The 22,854-nt window shown below is 38.7% G+C and overlaps 1 protein-coding gene across 5 annotated transcripts in view; it reads right to left on the reverse strand.

Annotated features, from left to right (window-relative positions):
- Positions 1-22,854, reverse strand: part of MAGI2 (membrane associated guanylate kinase, WW and PDZ domain containing 2) — a 710,849-nt gene that overhangs the window by 231,957 nt on the left and 456,038 nt on the right. For all 5 annotated transcript variants that reach the window (XM_066318723.1, XM_066318722.1, XM_066318724.1 and 2 more), the window contains 2 exons: positions 9,424-9,639; positions 2,321-2,534 (listed from right to left, as the gene is read on the reverse strand). In XM_066318723.1, the coding sequence (XP_066174820.1) occupies positions 2,321-2,534; positions 9,424-9,639 (430 nt within the window). The remainder of the gene's footprint in view (positions 1-2,320; positions 2,535-9,423; positions 9,640-22,854) is intronic.

Raw genomic sequence — 22,854 nt, forward strand, 5'->3', positions numbered from 1 at the left:
CACTTCCAGGAAAGGAAGTAAGCTGTAACATCAAAGGAATTTGAGGAGTGCAATGGCTACTCTGTAGGGTGCCAAGGCTATTTGCATTAACTGCATTTGTTACAAAATATATATTTATTTTCTATTAAATTACCTACTGCAGTATTTACTACTCTCAGAATTTGGTGTGTTAGTGATCAACCCATCATCCTTTCCCCTATCCCCCAAATGTACCACAGGTTTCTGTCACAAGTAAAATAAAAATGCTATTTAATTCAGTCTGCTTTCTGTCAGAGCATTCAATATGTCTGGAAAAATTAAATTTGGGAGTAAGGTAAGAAGGAAACAAGAGTTTCAACTATCCCTGAGGTCATCCTAGCTCTTCTCTGCTTGCTTGGATAAAAGTTATTATAATTATTCTTTTTCTAGAATAAGCATATTTTTGCCCTTTTCAGCAAACACACTTATGTTTTAATAGTTGCTGCTATTTTCAGCCTTGTATATGCCAGAAGCTATAGTTGGCCATGCCAGTATTCATTAAAAAGTCACATGCACAAACTTTATTCTTAACATTTGTTTACACTTCATGTGATAGTCACAACATTTTAAATTAAATACAGGATTTAATGCACAATTGACACCACCAAATGTTATTTTTACTTACTAATAATCAGGATAACAGATAATGCTCCTAACTGTGGCAGTTCCTTAAAGCAAAAATAAATGCTCCTTCTACCTCTGCAGTAGAGTTCTACTGATGAAAATGGTTTTTCCATTCTCTTGTTTCTTTTGAGATACACAGTGGTATACCAACTCAAAAACTTGCTGCTAATGTACATTAATCATAGAATCATAGAATGTGCTGAGTTGGAAGGGATCCATCAAGATCATCAAGTCCAACTTCTGGCCCTGTGTAGGACACTCCAATCACATCATGTGCCTGAGAGCATTGTCCAAACCTCTCAATTCTGTCAGGCTTGCTGCTGTGACCACTTTACTGGGGAGCCTGTTCCAGCGCCCAACCACCCTCTGTGGTGAAAAACTTTTTCCTGATACCCAATCTAAATGTCTCTGACTCAGCTTTAGGCCATTTCCTTGAGTCCTGTCCCCAGATATAAGAGTGAAATCAGTGTCTACCCCTCCTCTTCTCCTTATGAGGAAGCTGCAGACTGGAATGGGTTCTCCCCCTGATGCCTTAAATTTTTAGCTTTCATATTTTTCAGATCCTATGCTGCCTGTTTGTGTAGTTCTGAGCCCCATACTCAGTGTCAGTAAGCTTTCTTCAGAGGGTAGGTGGACAAAACAAATCCTGTTCCAGCTTGAGATCAAGGACAACTATTACAAGTTTCAGGCCCAAAAAAAGCATAAACAATGGAGGGCTGAGGGGAGAGAACAGGGAGGATGGAACTTCATAACCTGAAGCTGTAATTGGACAATAAACCCAAATATGTAAATGGACCAAAACTTGTAAAAGTGTGAAACCTCTTGACTGGTCATCCATTTTGTGACCATTTTGGGTCCACCTTGGGTGTAGCCCTGGCCAGGCTATTCTATACTGCTCAAGGTGTAATCTTTAAGGACTTTTTCATTTTATTCTCTTAGCTCTGTCCAGTCTCTATTCCAGGCCAGCCTTCCCAAGGCCTCAGCCCCAGTGTCCTCTTCCCCAGTCTGAACAAACCCAGTGACCTCAGCTGCACCTCATAACGCTTCAGACCCTTCACCATTCTCATGGCCCTCCTTTGAAAGCTCTCTAATGGCTTAATGAGAGCACATGGAGCATAATGAACTTTCATATCCATTACTTCAATGAGTTTACTAATTAGCAACAGGTATCTATAGTCTACCAACAGGGAAAAGTTTCTACACATAACAAATTCTCCTTATAGTCCACTCATTTATTTTACTACTTCTATATACAGCATAGTCTCCCTCTACTGTTCATTAGCTAGTTTTTAGTCTACTCATTTTCCTTTCCCTTAACTGGCAAAAAGCTCCATGCTTTCCACCTCTGTCCACAAAAGGAAGCACAAAACCAGTGATCGTGTTATTTTTCCAGCAGAAAGCATCAGAAGAGCAGGAAGGCCTTGCTTTCAACAGAAGAAACAAAAGCTTTAATTCCTGCCATCAAAGTAAGCAGATCAGTTACCTATCTTAAAACCCAGCAGGCTTCCATCTAAATCACTAATGCAGGAATTGCCACCAGCCCTCAGGAGCCCTGACAGCCAGAACATTCCTGCTGTTTTAATGAGGAGGAGTGCAATGCTTCACTTCACCATACAAACCTTTTCCCCACCCAGTTAAAAACAATACAGCTATTAAAAACAGAAGGAATAAGACTTACTCAATAAAGTAGACTTCCCCCTTTTCTGTGTAAGCCATTTCCCAGTTATCAGGCAGAGGGCCCAAGTCATCATTCTCCTCAGCTTTACTCTGTTTTGTTACATCCGTATCTTCCTTTGCTTCTTCAGGCTGACCATATCCTGGTGCAGGACAAGGCTGGGTGGTAGAAGCCTCACCCGAGACAGCTGTGCTCTTCTCTTCATGTTCACTTGATTCTACAAGAGAAGAAAAATTACAGGCTTTGGATATTCACCTTATTGGTGAAGAATGTACTGAGTCCAAGTCTCTGTGAACTGCCAGCCTTGAAATAAAGAGAAAAATTTTCTTTGGTTTACACAAGGGTGCCTCTGATGATGCATTTTATTTGGAACACAATAAAAGAAAATAAAGCAATAAAACCAAACTGAAACAAGAAACTAGTAAAGAGTTCTGGCTCGTTCTGTCCCAGGAGTCCTAGCAGTAAACACTGAGCAAAAGGCAGCTTCATATCCAGCAGCTCTACTATCTCTTAACTATACTCATAAACACACACATATATATACACATATATACACACGTATAAAACAACTACCCCACTGTTTTACTACAGACTACAGATTCTTTTCATGTAAAAGAAAAGTATACACACTAATTGTTTTATCTGTATCCATGTATCAAAGAAACCAATGACATCCATCAACTCAGCAATATATTAACCACAGAAAGTGGTTGTGATTTCATTGCTGATATGACCTGTGGGAGGCTTAGTTTCCCACAGCCAATACCAAATGCTTCAACATGTCAACACTCTAGTCTACAGTAAAGTTCAAGAAGATGACAATTTATTAAATGATCTAACAGTGCACTCAGAGCAAGGAACTATGCAGTACCTGTGTGAAACATGTAGGAAGGTGGAAGACAGCTTGGGTGAAATGTTCTAATTAGTGATGCTTACAAAAGCAAGAAAAAAGAGGAACAAAAAATTAACAAAAATAGTTTATAATTAGATTGTAATTAACCCACAGAATCAATAAATGTGATATTACGGCAAGCAATGGTAAGAGAAAAAGTTTAGGGGAGATGGTAAAGATTGAATAAGCAATACTCAGAATGCAAGTACAAATTGTTGTAATGAAAAACAAAAATAGTAAGTATAATCCAAGATAATTTCAATTAAGCCATGAATTTGCAAGGATCTGCTACCCGAGACAGAATTGTACAAAAGGTGAAAACTAGATTAAATTGTTAAGGATGAACACAGAAAAACAACATGAGCATCTAACAGCAAAACAGAACGGTCAGTCTAGAAAGTGGGATACAGTCAAGACATCAGGGCTAACAAGAAAACTTTCTGTAAGTGAAATACTAACAATATGATAACAACAATAATAATAAATTATTACAAAGCAGATTCATTCTACTATGTGGGAAGGACAGCTATATAATTTATGATGCATAAAAACCCCAAGGCAATTAGTGCTCTTTTTGCCTCAGCCGCTAGTACATGAAAAAGTCACCTGTGATTAAATGACTAACATAATATCAGCAATAGGGCAAAAGAAGGTGGAGTGGGCTGAGAAGAAATCGGGTCAAACTTAGATTTACCAGCTGTTCTCAGTAGGCAGAGCTGGAAGAAGTGGAACCTAGGGTACAGAGTACCACGTAAGCAGACTCACAGCAAGTAATGGCAACACCTTCCAGGCTTCATGGGGAAAAGAAACTTGGACAGGACAAACACAATCCCTGTTTCAGCAAAGTATCTATGATTTAGGTTTTTTTTGGATAGTTTTATATTCTTAATTTCTGAGTACCTAAGCTTCCTCTGAAATGATTTGCTCAGTTAAACCATTTTGTCTTTTTGTAAAAATAAAAATGGAGGAGGAACACCCATGAAACTCTAAGTGCATTCTTTTTAATTCCTAGGATGGGAAGTAAGAATCAAACCACTTACACGTAAACTCTTCAGAGGCCATAATCATCTGTAATGACTTTTCAGGAAGAAATTGTGTCAAACTAATCTTTTTCTTTACATGACATAGTAAAAGGTGCTGCTTCTTCGGATAAATGATATATACAGCTTTCATGATCTTAAAAAATACTTTTGACACTGACACACCAACCCTTCAGAATAGTACGAAAAAACACCCCAGAGTCAACCTTCATTTACAGTTCTACATCCACATGCAGCTCATGTTGCTAAATCTTAACTCATGCTTGAATATTGTGGAATTAAAATAATTTTATGCTGTTTGAAAACATGAATCTATCTCTCTGTAGCATTTTCAAATACGTAAAAGCTTCCTGCAAAGCAGAGATCATATATGGTCTCCACTTCCCCTGAGAATAGGACCATGTAATAACTGCTGAATAATTTTCGGGGTGTTTTGTTCTATCTCTGCAAAGCAAAAGTCTTCATCTGCTTCAGGCATTATTAACAGATCTGTGAGTTATATTCCTGAGGCTGCCTGCAGCCTTGAGCACATTTCAACCACAGGAAGGAAGTACATGAAGATTAAACTGAATGTAAGTCATAAGGTCACATGGCAGATATGACCACAGTAGAACAGATTCATTTGGGGCACAGGTGCATCCCGCACAGTAACTATTGATCAGCCAATTCATCTGATAGAGCATAGATGTGGTGACACTGCTGTGTCCTGGGATTTTACCATGATATCTCTAATATGTGCTCTTCCTCAAGATTTTATTTTCAACAGGTCCAAAGAGGTCAGATTCATGATTTTCAATAACTATATTAACAAATCCCGGCCATCATGATGACAGAAAAAAAAGACTGAAATTTTTTTTTATTATTTACAGTCTAGTTCTTGAAATTTACAATCTAAACATGTAAGGGCACCTTGTCACTTATTCCTTTATTTTAATGCTGAAGATTATTCATGCAGAGAAATTCAAAAACTTAGTCTCCTCATCCAAAAGAACCAACTGACCCAAGTAATACTGGCAAAGAAAAGAAAGTTTTATTAAATAGTAATTTATGGGGTGGTTTTAGCCGTTCTGAATAAAAAACTATTTCATATCTTTGCACCCTTATTGTATCAAATGTCTAATTTCTTAAATTCTGTACAGGAAAGAACACATCCTTTTAAAGTAACTGTTGGATACTAGAGTAGTTTAACTCATGTTTGCCAATATATATGTGTGTTTTCTTGTAAAGAAATAACTTTGCAGCCTTGGAGATTTTCCCTTTCCCATAGAGCTGGAGCCATATTCAGGGCTTGGTGCTTTGGTATGGAGGCACCTCTCCCACTGACTCCTGACACAGTGAGAACCAGGAACTGACATGGGCAAGGAAAGCAAGAGTCATGAGAACAGGGCATTCTGTGGGTCATAGGATGTGATTTAGTTGTGATAAATTGAGTTTAAAGAATGCACCTAGAAAAATCAATGGATACCAGCTTTTGTATGTTTTTAAATCTCACGGCTGTCGGAAGCTTTGTATGTTGCTTCCGTGCCTCTAGCTGTCCTTGCTGTGTAATAATACAACAATAAACTCAACCTGTTGCCTGGGACTAGTGCACCTTGCATGGTGATTGATGGCCTTGGGACTCTGGTCTTATCTTCCTAAGGCCTGGAATGATAATTTTGAAACCTTATGTCATATCTTATGCCTCAATTAATTTGAGCCCGACAGAAATTCATTCTCTGGGTGCAACTTATCATTGCTCAAGTACTGTCAGAATAATGCACATACATAAGCATGCTTTCAATGTTAAAGTGATTCTTCTGGAGTTCGGATGATAAACTTCATCAGTCAGCAGTGGAAAACAAATGTGACATGACCAACTCAGTGCCAAATACTGATGCTGGTTGTGAAGGAAACCGACTCAACCCGTTGCAGACATAAACAGTGCCAGCAGTAAAAACTGCTGAATGTCTGATAAGTTTCTGGTTACAATTTGATCAAGACTCTTTTTACCTCTTCGGTCAAAGCATCAGTTTTGCAGAAATCATTAATTTCAACACAGTGTCCATCAGGAAATCTTCTCAGGTGCAATATCTCTCACTCAGTAATGAGGACAATTGCACTATGTGTAAGAAACCCAGTACTAAGTCTAGACTTGCCCATCTTAACAGTTAACCTACAGATTATGTCTCTTACATATTTCTTGGCAAATAGTAAGGTACTTTATTTAAATTTAGTCATTTAGGCTCTTCTGTATCTGTAGCCTGAATTAATCATTTTAAATTGTAGAGGTGATCCCCTAAAATGTGTACCTAAAGCAGCTATACTCTCTTACACTTCAAAGTTTTTTTCTTCTTATTCTATATTAACAGATCAGAGGCAAATAGATTAAAAAAAAAAAAAAAGGGCATTTAGGCATATAATTTACTAAAGCTGGATGAGATAAATCCCATCTCCAAGATCATACTATTTTGTCCTGAGAGAACTTGATCCAGGATGAAGGACTGAGAGTGCTCCATCCTAAAAGGATCAAAAGCCCCATCCTGAAGCACTGAGAAGGATTCCTGGTGGCTTCTGGGCTGAGGACAGGTGACACAAATCAGAAAGACATATTGGGCAGACCATTATGGTCACTTTGTCCAAATACAGCTGTCTTAGGGAAATCTGATAGACATGGAGCAAGGCATATGGGAGGTATTAATGAAAAATTGCTAAAGCTCAACACATGCACAGATTATGCCAACAGACAATGAAAAGTTGCCTGAAAATTCAGACCAAAAGCATAAAGATCTCTGTAACCACAGACATTGCTTAATTGGTCTGATAAGGACGGGTTTCTTTTCTTCAGAATCATCTTAGATCTGCTACAATTTCAGCCTCGTGGTCCTGTGTGTTAGAGGGGTCCTTTGAGTTGACAGGCTCGGATATGCAGTTAATAAGCCATTAAATTGCTGAGCATCTATAAAAAATGAATCAGTGTTTCATGTCCCAGGAGTCTTATAATTAATAGAAGCCTCCTCCTGGAAGTGAAGTATTTAAAATAGAACACACTTTCTAAAAGAATTGGCAATAACAAATGTCCGTCCTACCTTTGCTGATTCTTTATAAAAACTAAAATGATCTCTCCACCAAGAGTTTAAAAATAAATAAATTAATTAAAATATTCTGGTTTTCCTGATTGTGTAAAGACACAAAGTACAAATGCATTGACATTTTAGAGGTGACTAAACCTCTGTCAGCTCACAGAGAAAATGACTGCAGTAACTGGGTCTGTGGGAGCCACACTGCCCAACAAAGGCAACACAGCATGTATGTACAGAGCTGCTTTGCTCCAATCCCCAAAGTCCTCAATCAGTGTAACTGAACAACAAAACCCTGCTTATAAAACCATCAGAGCCAACACAGGCACTGCTTGTTCTGCTGGCCACACCGACAGGATTTACTCTGTGGGGGAGAGGAGGGGTGGAGGGGGGCTGTCTTACACCCATGCTCATGTATTTCATTCTGTTACACAGCACATGCCAGTGCCTGCTTCTTGGGTGCTGCCTAGTCATTGTTCACACAGAAATTGCCTGGGAGAAGCATACTATAGGTGTAGAATGCACGGAAAAATGCTGGTAAATATTGCCTCTTGATCGACTTGGAGCTGGAACACATTGTCCTGGAAATTGCTCCTCAGCAATGGTCTCTTATGCGGCACATTTCGAATAACTACAAAGAATGATCTTTCTAACGATTTCTACAATACACATCAGAGACCAAATCCTGCCTTTGCCTCCTTCTCTGTGGAAGTATCCTGGCAACAGCAGCAGCGCTGATGTTAGAATCTCTGGGCTTCATCCTTTCCTGCTTAGCTGTGCAGGGAAGGCACTCAGAGCCAGGGCAACGCCAACAGATGCGCTCCTGAGAGGAAGGGATGAGCAAGGCTTGTGCAGCATGTGGTGCCAGTGGCCAGGGAGAAATACTGCAGCCCTTTGGAGAGCCAAGGGGAAGAACCAGACCCACTCTCACCCCACTGCTCCTTGACACCCCTGGTAGATGGGGACGGATTCTGCACAGGAATTTCCCCTTATATGTAATGTTAGGCAACAGCTAAAGAAAAGCATGTGGCAAAATCATCCTGCATGGGAAGATATCAAATTCACTATACTTTGTAATGAAGCAGGAGTTTAAAAGGTGTATATACATTTACATTTAGAGAGCTTGCAGTATTTCATTTTATGTTCTCATCCATGTGATTGTCACTAGACTCCTTCAAAAATCTGTTTCTGAATTTCTAAGTTTACCAAAAAGGATTCACAGCATTATTTCTCAGATCTTTAAAAATCTGAATTTTAAATTTTCTACATGAATAACGACAAAATAATTTCTTAAATTCTATTTCAGGATAAGAATGATTAAACTCTGTAAAATATTGTCTTGCTGAGAGGTTGAGGGGTAAGTTGAGTACCTGCTTCAGAATAGGCTGGAGTGCTCTCACTCGAGATACCAGTCAGTACCCAGAACCCGTTTTTTTTCTGAAGCACTGTGATCCAAGCAGTAAAACAACAACTGTCTTTTAGGACATGACATCTGAAACCCTTATCAGCTTTATGCAGGCTCTGAAACATTCCTGAAAAATCTCCTCCAGATAGTATTGCCAACTAAGTTTTAATGGCACTGCCACAACTTTGTTAATGTGGTGACTTTAGCTTTCTACTATATTGCTAAATCTTCATGACAGTTTACGTAAGTTCATTTCATAAAGTGCTGAACAATCTTGTGAGTGTCACCATTTGAGAACAAGAAAACCCAAAACACAGAGACTGTTTATCAGAACAAATTATAGTTCTCTAGACTCCCTCTATAGTCAACAGAGAGGAACAGGCACTTGTGAATAATTTCCTAACCTAGAAATCTAAACTAGGTCACAATCCATACTCAGAAAGAAGGTATTTTTCTCTTTGGTCTATAAAGAGGGTTCAAAGAGACTAGTTCAGAGAAATCTTTACAGTAGCTGAGGTAAGTGAGATGTCTCCCCAAAATAGAGGTTAAGTAATTTTATTTTAGGCTTCAGAAAAACCCTAATATTCAGGATTCCTGCCTTTCCCTCTTGCAAGAACATCCTTACCTGAACATGCATATTCTCACTGCAGAAGGAGGTAACTGAGGACTCTGAATAACAGAAACTCACTGCAAAGTAAGAAGGAAGGACAGACCTGGTGTTACTGTCACGTCATTTCCATTGACCACAGGCCTTTCTTCCTCTTCTTCCTCTGGTGGTTCAATGCCTGTCTTCTCCATATTGCTCACAGACTTATTCCTTTTACGTTTGCCTTCAGCCCCGGGAGTGGCACCTGGGAGGATCTGGTCTGTCACATTTAACAGCAACGGAGCGGGTTCTGCTGGAGGCTTCGGAGTGCCGTAATAGTTGTCTGGAAAGAAAGGAAAGGGATAACACATAAGATTGCAGAAATACACAGCCTGCTGCTGCTTCTTTTGTCTTAGGTCAATGGATGTGTGAGGTAGGACCTGGCTCATCAGCTAAAATAAAGAAGAGTTCAAAATGTTTTCTGCAAAATTGAATGTTTATCTTTCCTGGAACGGTAATTAATTTGCTTGGTGGTAGCACAAGTGATCCAATCATGCTCACAAACATGTATTGTATTAAAATGTCTGAAACTGTAACAGGTTAAGTTTCATTCCTCTCATCCAAATACCTGACCAACTAGTAGTATACCAGAGCTGTTCTCTTATTTTAAATAATTAGTTAGGACAAATTAGTTTTGCAACATTTATGCCACAAAACAAGAGTTTCTTAAGGATCAAAATGATGATAAGAATACTGATTATTTATTATGTTATTTAATTTTCACTCCCTCAAATTATCTCACCTGTTTGTAAGTAAAAAATCATCCAATGATTCAGGGATTTGCAGTTTTCAGTAACACTTTCACTATGTTGTTTCTCATATTTGTCAAATTTTTGCTATTCATGACTTCAAAATTTGTAATAGTTAATGCTAATATATTTTCAAAGAAAGTTGAAACCTTATGCTTTAGGGCTTAACATTATCTCAAAGTACTAAGGAATTTTGAGAAGACTTAAGGTGGCTGAGAGATTACCCTCTATTTGCGTCTCCTGAAATTTCTGGCAACTTCCACTGAGTCATCTACTTTCAGTCAGAAGGATTATTAGATTAGATGGACCACAGTCCCATCTTCTCTATCAGTATCTGTAAGTTTGCATTTCTAGCACATCTGATCTCAAAATTAGTGTCTTACTGATACCACAAAGGTTTCATTAAAAATATGGTTAAAAACAGATCAGTAACATAATTAAATACTATTTTAAAAAGCATGTACTTTCTAGAAGGAAACATAAATAGTAATATAAGATGTAAAGATGAGAATACGGGGTTTATGCAGTTATTTTTTTTCCTCTGTAAGCTGTATTGAAGGGCAATAAACAGGTTGTTTTACAAGTAGATTTACAGCAGTTATTATGGGAAACTAAAAATACTGCCCAGGTCTGAGAAACTTTGCCCCTCTCACCTCTCTGCACTTTCTCCCCCTTCCAAAAAAAAAAAAATAAGTGCATCTCTGTAAGCATATCAAGTTGATGACAAGATTTGTAGACCTCATGACCATTTTTAAATTTCTTATCCCACTATCTAGGACTTCTGTATGATCAAACAGCAGTAGCAACTGTCAATATTACTGTAACCACACACAGGCATGATAAAAATAAATGTGTATTTTATACATGCACAGTAAACCATCAAAAAATACATTTTGCAGGCAGAATAAAAGTTATTACTGGCACATGTATTTCTGTGTGTTTCTAAGGACTTAAAATATTCAGCCACATGACCACCTCCATACAGGTAAGTAACTGAACAGCCATGCAACTTCTGAATACTCAATGATTTTTTTCACAGCAGTTTAGCAAAACAATATTAATAACAGATGTTTCTCTAATTGTTATACACAATCAGTGTGAAATGACACTCAAAGCCACTCTGGACTTAGGGATGTCTGAATGAAACTTTGACTCACTGCAGATTTTCTCCGGATTTTGTGAGATGGTAGCAGGTTAAACCAAGAGCCCCAGCAATGAGATGTGGCTCTGTAGGGGTGACTGTGGGAGCTCTCTGTCTGCCAGAGTTAAAGCAGGGGAGAAAGATCTGGGGTCTAAGGAGGAGAAAGGAAATCTACATTGATCCACTCACAAAACTGTACCTCCAAAAAATGCCAAGATCAGATCTATTTGCAGTCCAGTTTCTATGCCCTGACAGTACAGGCTGTTTTGAGAGTATCTGAAAACCAACAGTGCTCAGCTGGAAGTCTACTTTTGTATTGCTCTAAGATCATGTTACCTTTATTGGTGAGACTGTATGTCTGAAATATCACATATATTGAAAAAAGGGTTCCTCAATTAAAAAGGCTCTCTGGCCTAAGCCACTTTGCCAGTCTCAACCAGTGCCTCAGGGGCCTTAAGCTTGACAAAACTTGTCAAATATGCACTGATTTCCACTGATTCCATACGTATCAGAAGATATATCCTGATAACTTTAGAAGAGACTAAAGGTTTAAAACCCATAACTTTTGTTGCCATGAAAATTTTAAAATCTCTGATCCCTTTTTCATCTTCCCTGAACAAGGCCAGGCCTGGTTCAATAGGCTGTTGTTGAAACACTAATCATAAGGTACTGAAATTCATTTTCCTGTCGGTAAAAATGGAACACCAAATAAACCATTTCAACTGTAGTTAATTTTTAAAAAGGAATTATTGAAAAAAAAAAGAAAAAAAATGTACTAAAAGAAAACATAAAATCCCATCCTCATTGGCATTCAGAAAAAACAGCATTTAGGAGTTTTTTTTTTTAAATGAATGGAGCACAAAACAGACAACACCTTTATAGCACTGTACAAAACCACATAGTACCCTCTCTTTTGTATACTACCTGCAGTTCTGGTACTTGCCTCTCAAAAATTACATGGGGAACTAAAGAAGGGCAATTAAAGCTTGGAACTCCTTAAATTGATTTTGAATTTTCAGCTTGGAAATGGGACAACTGAGGGGGGATATGGCAGATATGTACAAAAACAGGACAACCCTGGGAAAGTGCCTAGAAAATCAATGAATGGATGCTTGGCTGCCCACTACTTGAGAACAAGAGGATGCCCAATGAAATTTGCAGGTTTAAAACAAGCAAAAGAAGTGAGGGTTTTTTACACAGCATAGGAGAATTGTGGCATTCACTGTCAGATGCTGCCAGTATCATAAATGCAGTTAAAAAGCAATTATACAAAGTCATTGAAAAACAAAAAGACCATGAAAGCCTAACAAACATAAACGTACAAATTCTGAATCAAGACTTCCATACAATCAGATTGGTGGAGTGCAAACTGTAACTCCGCATGCTTTCCATGCTCTTGTATTTTACACCTTAACATCTTACAGGTCTCTTCCAATCTCAGTGATTCTGATCTGTCAGGGCACAGTAGTAGAGACAGTTTCCCTCCATTTGACTAAGTGCAGCTGCTCTTTACTCAGGTCTCTCCTTGTTGTACTCAAAAAAATGGGTGTGTACTCACCTGCCAACCCTGCACAGTCAAGAGGTCAATTTAAGCCTAAGTGAAGTTCTTCCCGCTGGGCCTGAATCAAAGCCCCTGTGTAGAGAGGCAGGGCAGAAAAAGCCCCACTGCTGGATCCATCTGGCTGCTGCTCCTGATTGCTTCAGTGCTCCCAGCTGGCTCTGACTGCAGCTGGATACTGAAGATGGTCTGGCCTAACCTATTTGACTTGGCTGCTGAAGAGGCTTGGAAGCCATGGCACAGTGACAATTATTACCGATGCCCTGCCACCCCTGAGCTGTGTGAACCCTGATCAGCACCCTGATTCTGCAAGGAAGAGTCAGAAAAATTAATGGGTAGGCTTGCTCTGATGGCAGAGGCCAGACCAGGAAGTCAGAAAGTCACAAGAAGCAGGAAAATGAGGAAATAAGGAGGACGAAACAACTCACTTTTTTTCCTTACCTTCAGTTCACCTGTGTCAGGATATAATAAGACTTGTTTTATCGATAAAGTGTTTGATGATAAAGCAATATCCTAACTTGCTTCCTGAGAAAAGGTAAGCCTTTGTGGGAGAAAAAAGAGCATTTGGGTGGTAGTAAAGAAGCAGAAAAATCCTCTTGCTGAAATGATAACAAGACTCAGATATACTGGCAGTGCCCATACTGATGTGCTTGACACCCAGTTACTGGGCACAGTTATAAATGTTGTCTCCCATGTTGGGCTCTAGTTTGTGCTCCATCGCAGGGACTGACCCACATGCATTTTCCTCTGCCTGACCTTCCCAGTCCCTCTCCCTTTCTGTGAGGAAAGATCCAAAATTCAGCATAGAGTGGACATCTCCACTTGCATCCTTCTGGAATGAGAAGGGAGAGGAAGGGCTTTGTGCCAGGTCTGCACTCCAGGCTGTGGAGGAGTATGGATGGGCTCCTTTAGCTCCTGGGCCAGGCCAGCCTGAGCCATCAGGTTGTGGAGAAAGCGGATCATTGCTGAGAGCATCTTTTGCTCCTGAAGCCCCACACAGATCTCATCCAAGAAATTAATAACTCTAGTTTAAAAAAAGCAATTGTATGAAAAGTTAAAATAGTGATGAGGAATTAGGAAATGATAGTAAAATGAACAACCAGACAGAAAACAAGAGGTGTGCCAGAGCCAGAAGCTTTTAGGATGAGTACTTCAGCTGTGGTGTGACTCACATTCTGAGCCCAGAGCAGAGACACATTCCTTTTCACACTTATTTTTAGAGCAGGATGAAACAATATCCAGCTACAAATACACACCTGCCTTTGCTTATTCAGCACCCTCATTTAGATCGATCTGTCTTTTTTTGTTTATACAGCTTCGAATTGCTGAAGTATCAGTCAAAATTCTGTGAGTCAGCCACAACTCTAGGAAATGAAAGACAAACCTTATTTTTCCATTATGGGAACAATAACTGCAAATGTTACGACAAATATAAAACCTCTTCATATTTGCTTTTGTGATCACTGACTACTGATAATAAATTAAGGGGAACTACTCTTAAATCTAATTGTTGCCTAGATTTAAATTACATTTGATATTTTAACAGTTCACAAACAAATAGAAATGTAATAGATTACAGTGGTATAGAGAGTTCTAGGTAGGCAGAAATGAGCTTAATTTTCAATAAAATATTAATGTGGACAAACATGGCAAATATTTTATAATTTGATTAAAAGAAGATGGTGAATTTATTTATGACTAGAAGCCAGCTGCATACAACAAGAAGCATCTGTTCATGATTTATGTCTGTTTAGAATCAGTATCCAGATGAAGACTGGTGACAAGTGGTGTCCCTCAGGGGTCCATATTGGGAAAAATAGTGTTTAATATCTTCATCAGTGACATCACCAGTGGAACTGTGTGTACTCTCAGCACATTTGCAGACGACACCAAGCTGAGTGGTTTGGTTGATGCACCTGAAGAACAGGATGCCATCCAAAGGGACCTGGACAAGCTCCAGAAGTGGGTCCAGGAGCCCATCCCATGAGGTTTAACGAGACCAACTGCAAGGTGCTGCACCTGGGGTGAGGCAACCCCAGTGTCAGCACAGGTGGGGGATGAACAGGTCGAGAGCGGCCCTGCCAAGAAGGACTTGGATGTGCTGGTGGGAGAAAATCTGGACACGACCTGGCAAGATGCAGTCACAGCCCAGAGAACCAGCTGGATCCTGGGCTGCATCCAAAGCAGTGTGGGCAGCAGGGCAAGGGAGAGGATTCTGCCCCTCTGCTCTGCTCTGGTGAGACCCCACCTGCAGTGCTGCATCCAGCCCTTGGATTCTCAGCACAAGAAAGACATGGTCCTGCTGGAGCAAGTCCAGAGGAGAGACACAAGAATGATGTACCACTCCATGAGGACAGGCTGAGAGCTGGGTTTGTTCACGCTGGAGAAGAGAGGACTCCAGGGATGTGGAGTGGCCAGTCAGTACCTAAAGGGGGCTTAAAAAAGATGATTTTTTAGAAAGACATGCTACAACAGGACAAGGAATAATGGTTTTAAAGTAAAAGAGGGAAGATTCAGACTTATAATAAAGAATGCATTTTCTTATTGTAAGGATGGTGAAACACTGGAAGTTTTCCAGAGAGGAAACAGAAGTTCCACACCTGGAAACATTTAAGGTCAGCTTGGACAAGGCTCTGAGGAACCTCTTTTAGCTGAAGATGTCCTTGCTCATTGAAGTGTGTTGGACTAGATGACCACTAAAAATCCTTTCCAACTCAAACTATTCTATCTATGATTCTATGAAAATCAATGATCTTTTCATAACAAGATATTTATTTCTTAACTTAACCTGCTTTGGAGTCTGCAAATGCACTATTATTGTCTATATTCGCTCTACCTAGCTCTAAGTGTTTAAATGATGGAGTCTTTAATTGGAATTAAGTAAAGCAATCTTCTCCCAGGAAGTGCCTAAAATAATCTATAGTGACTCCAAGCCTGCAAACCCTGGGACACCAAGCTGATGTCTGCTGCTGTAGAGTCTGCACCCTGTGCATTCTTGGGATCTAAGTTTAAGTGTAGCTTTCTGTTAACCTCCAGAAGACAGCAAGAAAACAAGCTCATGGTTTTGGCATTGTTTAGGGCAGGCCCAACACACTGGCAGTATGGCCAGCAGGGTACCACCACATGAGGTTGGTAGTCTTTCAAATTTTTGTGAAGTTTTCCTGAACAACATATCCCAGGAATATGAGTTGCTGATATCTTCTTTGAAAGATTTAGTATTAAAACCATGGAGTTGTTAAGACTGCAAAAGACCTCTATCATCAATATAAGTGTTAGCACTGCCATGTTCACCTCAAACCATGTTCCTAAGTGCCTCAACTACAAGTTTATTGAGCATTTTCAGGGACGATGATTCAACCACTTTCCTGAGCATAATTTGCATGCAATAGATGTCAAAGACAAGAAAGAATTCTTAAATGCAGGTTCTGTGGACTTTCACAAACCAAGCATGTGGTATTACCATGCTTGCACTTCACTGTGCACACACATCACTTTGCCACAGATATGTGTCCAATCAATTGCCACCTTCTTATGAAATCAATTTATTCTAACATTTCTGATCATCTGCATACGCAATTTCGAGCATTTTTCGTATATCTGTTTTGTTCTGCAGTAAAAACACACGAGTATAGAATATTCTAAAACTGAAAAATCCCCTTCTCTGTATTGTTACAATCATCTTATGAAATTCCTAAAGAGGAAAAGAGTACATAGACTTTGTTAAAATATAATTAGTGATGTATTTTAACAAAATCCAAGACAATTACCACCTCCTTAAGGAAGTCTAGCAAACTTCTTTTCACCCACTCACCCTGAGTAATTTATTTTGACGGGTGACTATACTATAATTAGGGCTTTTTTTAATCGTTGCTGTAAGGTTGGGTGAGTAGATTTTGTTCTTGGGTTCATAAATTTTCATGACGGTTTTGCAAAGCTGCTTGATGGATTAAAGTTGCAGAACTCTTACTGTGACTCCAAAGAAAGGGGAATTAAAAAATGAAACCTTCTGAAGCCTTTAGATTTTAGATTTATGTTGGTGTTATTTTTACTCATGAACTTGTGTCATTATAATAGGAAAGAAATAGGAAAGGTCATAGTTCAGATGTCTCAGAATTTAGGGGGAAAAAGTTATTAAATATAGATTTGCAATTCTGTTTTTAAACAACAGCTTTTAACTTCTTTTGTGTTCTCTGAAATATTCACAAGCAAAGTTATACTTTTACTGTGATCTTTGTGGCTACTTTTAGTTTCTTTTAGACAGATGACTTAAGGTCCCAGAGATGTCTTTGCTCTTTTTTTACTAACTAAGCCTTTGAATCTAGATTTCTTAGTTCTCTGAGCCTTGCTGTTAAATTAAAGTCCAAGTTAAAAATACAGATTAAAATTTATTTACTTTGGGAGTGATGTCTGAACGAGTTACACATGATACACAGAACTAACTCCATACTCATTGGATGTTGACATCCCCCGGGCTACTTGTTACAAACCCTGTTTTTTCTCCCTTTTTTATTTCCTACCTGCATTGGGCTTCAGCTATAAATCAAGTTACTTGAAAGAAATAATTTTTGGACATCCAGGATTCTGCTAGAACCGAGGTGTCAGAGTTATTGCCTGTGCATTCCCAAGGAACACTTGAGCATTTTCTGGCAGGGGCTATCCAGCTGTTTCCCAGGGGCTGGGGGATTTTTGATGCCTTGTGTGGCTGTGCCTCTTCCCCAGACAGAATTCTCATTTGGGTTGGTCCCTGCAGCTCCTGCTAACAGACATTAGGCAAATATGCTAACTTCTGTGTCAAGTAATGACATTTTAATAACTGGCTTCAGGATTGTCTATTCATCTACATTAAAATTAAGTCACTAATTATAGCTGAGGATTTTTGCCCAAGAGTGTTCTGGCCCCAGATGAATGCAATAGCAGAGGAAGTTTCTAAATTCACAAATACAGCTATGGAGACAAGACAGGCTGTCAAACCTTCCAACATGACAAAACTGCTGTTCTCTTACTGTTGGACACCAACTGCCCCAAATAAGAACATCTCTTTTCCATCCATACAGACTAGGAAAGACTTTATAAGTAAGGACACTTATCAGTAGCAAATTAATATTCTTAACATGAAGGTGGTGATAGAACACACCACATAGGCATTAGGGCATGGTCTGATTTTCAGAAATTTTGAAGATCCCAAAATTAAGATGTACATAAGTTAGTTCTCATTTTTAAAAATATTTTTTACTCAGAGGTATCACTTCACACTTTAGTGTATTTCAGAGAGTTCAGACTTCTAAGATTTCTTCATCATTGTTTCCATAGTTCCATTTTACATAGCTGCTTTTCCTTTTCATGAAAGTATTCTTTTTTTTCTCCTATCTTTTTAAGTACTAGGGTGGCTTTATCCCATAAACACTCTGCATTCCTTCGATTTTGCTAATTATTCTCTTAGCTGTTTGCCCATCTACAAATTTAGGCACATATGCAAGACTAATCCCTAAAGCTGCATGTAAGAGTACAAGAAACAAGTAGAAAGAACAATTTCACCTTTACAAATCAGGCACTGCCTGAACTGTTTTCATCATCCCTTTAATTTCTACCAAAACCAACCCTGTGAACAGATACAATCCTCTTGAGCATTAAATCTCTCACAGCTGGGAAATAACAGTTCTCCTGTCAGATGTGGGAATCCCACGGGTTGAAGGTGTAAATACCTTTCAGATAAAGTAACTATAAACCATCCTGTGTTAAGTCCAGCTGCAGGTGGCTGCAGAGAGGGAACTGTCCTGCTTTAAGATTCCTCTAAGATTAAGGTCCTCACCTTATTCCTCCCAAATATTCTTCAAGTTTGTATTTCTTTCTGAGAAGCAGAACATATCAGTTTTAGATAATGGCCCAGAAGAGAGAGGACTGCTTATCAGATGCAGCAGAGTGCTGAACACACTGTACATCATCACACATCTCCCAACCACCAGCAAATATGAAATGACCTTTACTTTCATAATTTGATCTTCTGCTGAGCACAGTGTACCAGAAGTGAAAAATCTAGACAGACCTCTTGAGAAGGCTACTGTTAAGGAAAATCATGGACAAAGGGCTAGGATTGAATAATTAATACAAAATGGAATTTGGACTTCAAAAGCAGGAATCACAAAGGCATGAATGCAGGCTATTGGAACAAGATTATGCAAAAATACAGCTTGATAAATAAATTAGTAACTGTTTTATAGTGTTCTGCACCCTTTACAGCAATTCTGTAATCTGAACTCATCTTCTAAAAAGCAGCAGTATAATCTGAAGCCTCTGCTTTTCCAGAAAAGAGACATGGTTTAAATCCTAAACAGTGTGTTCTTTGCTGCAGGTAAGCACAGATACCAAGATACTTCTTCCCACCACAGTTATCAGTTGTGAGCTGGTTGCTGTTGTCTGCAGGGGACCCTTGAGTAATCACTTCTCCCTAAATGTGTGTGATCCCTAAGTGATACAGAGGGTGGGTCTTAACCTAATTTTCACTTTTCCTGCTTAGAAGTTCAGTATCTAAAATACCCCATCTGCCCTGATGGTGATCCTAGATGAGATTAATTGACCTCTGGAAGTGTACTTGGGTTTTGGTTGTTACTTTACAAGAAGGTCCAGACACCTTTAAGCTTACTAATGAAAGAGGACATGATTCAGACCCTTAATGACCAAGGTCCCAACCCACTAAATCAGGCTATCACTTTCTTCCTTCATTTAAAGATTTAGGCTAAGCAAACAATAAGATTTTATGCTTCCCCCTGTATATTTTATATATCATGGCTAAGATTCTTTTAGAAGTAAAAATCCTTTGGCAGATTAGAGAACAGCTTGCAGCAGAGTCCCTCCCTTTTGACAGTAGTGCCTACATGGTTTTACACCCTTACAAATTATCTAGAAAGATGAGAAAAGTCTAAGAACATTTCTAGACAAACTTTTATCTAGTTCAGTCTGGGCCATAGACATTATTGTTTCTGAGAATTCAGAGGGCTTAAAAAAAAGAAAAAAATATTAGTCTAAGGGAAGTTATCATGTTAGATGAAATTTATTACTGATTAATGCAACTCAGAGAGCCATTTTGTTGCAAATTACTATTCTTTCTAGAGTCATACTAGCATTACTGCAGACATCTCACTGTATAGTAGCAGCCCCCTTCCTAAGCAAAGCTGGAATCATTAACTGGACTGAAGGAATGGAATGTCATGCAATGCTCATCATGTGGTTAAGAACTTTTAGTGCATACAGCATTGGCCCAGACTTTTTTAAGGAAAAAAGGTTACAAAAATGAAAGATGTAACAAAATATAACTAAAGCAAGTAAAATTATAAACTTCCTATAATAAAAATAATATTAATTTCAGTTGTAAAAGTTAACAATATTTCTGCAAAAGGTGGTGTGAAGGAAAGGATATGGTCAGTTTTTCAGATGAAGTTTTGCTTAACAAATGGGAATAAATTTCAAGAACACACAGTCACTATACTAGAAGTTTCTGAGAGATTACCCATATGTTAAATCAATCCATAGTTACTACAGATCTATCTGAAAATGCCATGTGTAGGGAAGCAGGGGCCAGGTGAAGTTTATTCAAAAAATGATACTGCACAGGTCTTACAGTCATGACAATTGTCTGATCTGTCTTTTGCCTGACATAAGAAGCAGGATTAATGCCCCCACCCCTGATTTGATCAGTATTGTGCCTCCTTCTCCTTTTATTTCATAAGACCTAAAGCTTACTTTAAAAGCTGTGTTTATAGAAACCTTATACATTTCAGAGTAGCATTTTCTCTGTGTTATAGTTGGAAATATGTCTCCAGCTGCCTTGACAACCTTGTGAAGCCACTACAGACTGCTAATTTCATCTGACAGTTTCTTCAAACCTGGGGAAGAAAAGAGATCCCTGTAATCAATCAGGTTTTTTATTCATTTATTCAAGCTGCTACCAGAGAAAGTTATCTTGTCAATTGGAGAGGTATGTAGGGAATCCTTTCCTTTTGTGCCTAAAAAGGCATCTGCAGATTGTCCTGGATAGTCATCTTGCACAACATGAATAAATCAGCTGTTCCCTATTGGTCTTCCCTTAAGGAGTTGTCAGAATAAATAAAAATATTTCTCAGAGACTGATAATGATTCCAGGTACAAAAACCAACCAACCAACCAAACAAAACAACAACAACAATAACAACAAAATCCCAGAGAAAAAACTGACATGAATTCTGTTTTCATTAACAGATTGTTATTTTGCCATGTTAGTGTGAATCAACAGGGTTTTTTTAAGGTAATTTGGAATTATAAACACAAAATACTAAGCCATAACTAACACTTATCAGAGCTCTGTGTTCCCTGTCTTCCTTAAAGCCAGTGGGATAACTCTTTCTGAAGTGGTATTTTTTACCTCCATCTTCTGTCTAGAACCTTGCCCCTGAGATGACTGAGATATAGGGCTTTACCTTTCTCATGTGAGTTTTAATCCGTAACTTTACTGCCAATGAGGCTTTGTGCTACAAAAAGACATTTTAGCTCCTCCAGAGTTCAGTTACTACATAAAGATCTATGATGAGGTAATCCACAGACCCAAGAACCTGTCCTAAAGCCACACAACCCACCAGTGTTAAAACACAACTTTCAGCCAGGAAGAAAAAAGGTTTAAAAACTAATTATTTTTTGAATCATTCAGAAAATTTCTTATTAGAAACAAACTAAGAGATATTGAAGAGTGAAGTAATTGATATTGCCTGGGGTGAGTTTACTACATATTAGTAGAAAAAAAAAAAAAAACAGGGAAAGAAAGAGTTCTGAAGTTTGTAATAAAAATCTTGATCATGCTCGATGAGTCTGTTTTTTCTAATCCTTGCTCCTAAGATGAATAAAGAGGCATTCTGGCATGCTCTTCTTCAAGCCCCACAAATTACAAACTTCACAATGTCAGTCTTACAAAAGAAGGAATGGAGGGTCATTCCTTCATTCAGGAACTAAGCCAGTCACCAGGAGGGCAAGGTGAAACATTAAAAATAAACTCTGACCTTCCACAAATCCTTTTCTTTGGACATGAGACGACCAAGAAAGTGGCTAGAGGTTGTAAAGAAAGTCCCATAACCACCATCAGAGCCTGGACATTGGACATTTTGCCATTTGGCCAACTCGTATTACTCAATCTCTGAGTGTGGATAGGACTGTTGAAGAAGTGGGGCAAAACCAGGTGCTTTCCACTCATTTATTGACTCTGACAGAATTTAGGCACCAAGAGTCACTTTGGACGCAAGGTCATGGAGGTCTCTGCATGCCCAGAACTGCAGAAATGCAGCAGCTGCCAGTGCAATAATTCAGTGTTATTGGAGTTGATGGGGGCAATGTTGCCCTTAATTTACACTAGAAAGATACAATAGAAATGTTGTTCAAAACAGTGAGAGTAGATCCATTTGACCAACAGCAGAAAGAACAGTTGTAAAAAGATAAAGAGTTTTCATTTTGTCTCTCAAAGATGATATATAATAACTGCCTGAAGGCTATTAGACAAATAATTAAAAACAGAAGTAAAGTAAATTAATTGCTATTCACTAGGTTGACTGTGGGGGGAAAAAAAAAAAAAAAGAGGTAGCTGAAAAATCTGTGCTCTTTTTATTCTCTGTCAAGGACAGCCAAATGTTTTTGATGTGTGGTCTGCACAGTCATTGCAGATTGAAGCCAACATGCACAACTGTCCAAGTGTTTCTTATCTCTCTCTTTCTCATTGACACACTGTGTTGCCCCAGGCTACCTTTTGTTGGCTGTCCTTGTTTTGCCTGCCTGCTTCATTTCTGATCCTAAAATCCCATTCTGGGGTAAAAGACTTCTCTATTTTGTCATGGATACCTCTTGACTCTGCCCTGTGAGCCAGAGGAAGCAACAAAAGAAATTAAATGCATCTGTTTTGTTTTGGCTTTATTTTTGAAAACTGCACCTAATAAAAATTATCTGGTAATACTAGGCATGATTGATTCTATGAAAAAGCTGAAATGTTACTGCTCTATGGAAAAAGAAAAATCAGTTTGGCATGTTAAATTATTTAGG

Source organism: Sylvia atricapilla, chromosome 5 (genome assembly GCF_009819655.1).
Source record: "Sylvia atricapilla isolate bSylAtr1 chromosome 5, bSylAtr1.pri, whole genome shotgun sequence".
Taxonomy (NCBI): domain Eukaryota; kingdom Metazoa; phylum Chordata; class Aves; order Passeriformes; family Sylviidae; genus Sylvia; species Sylvia atricapilla.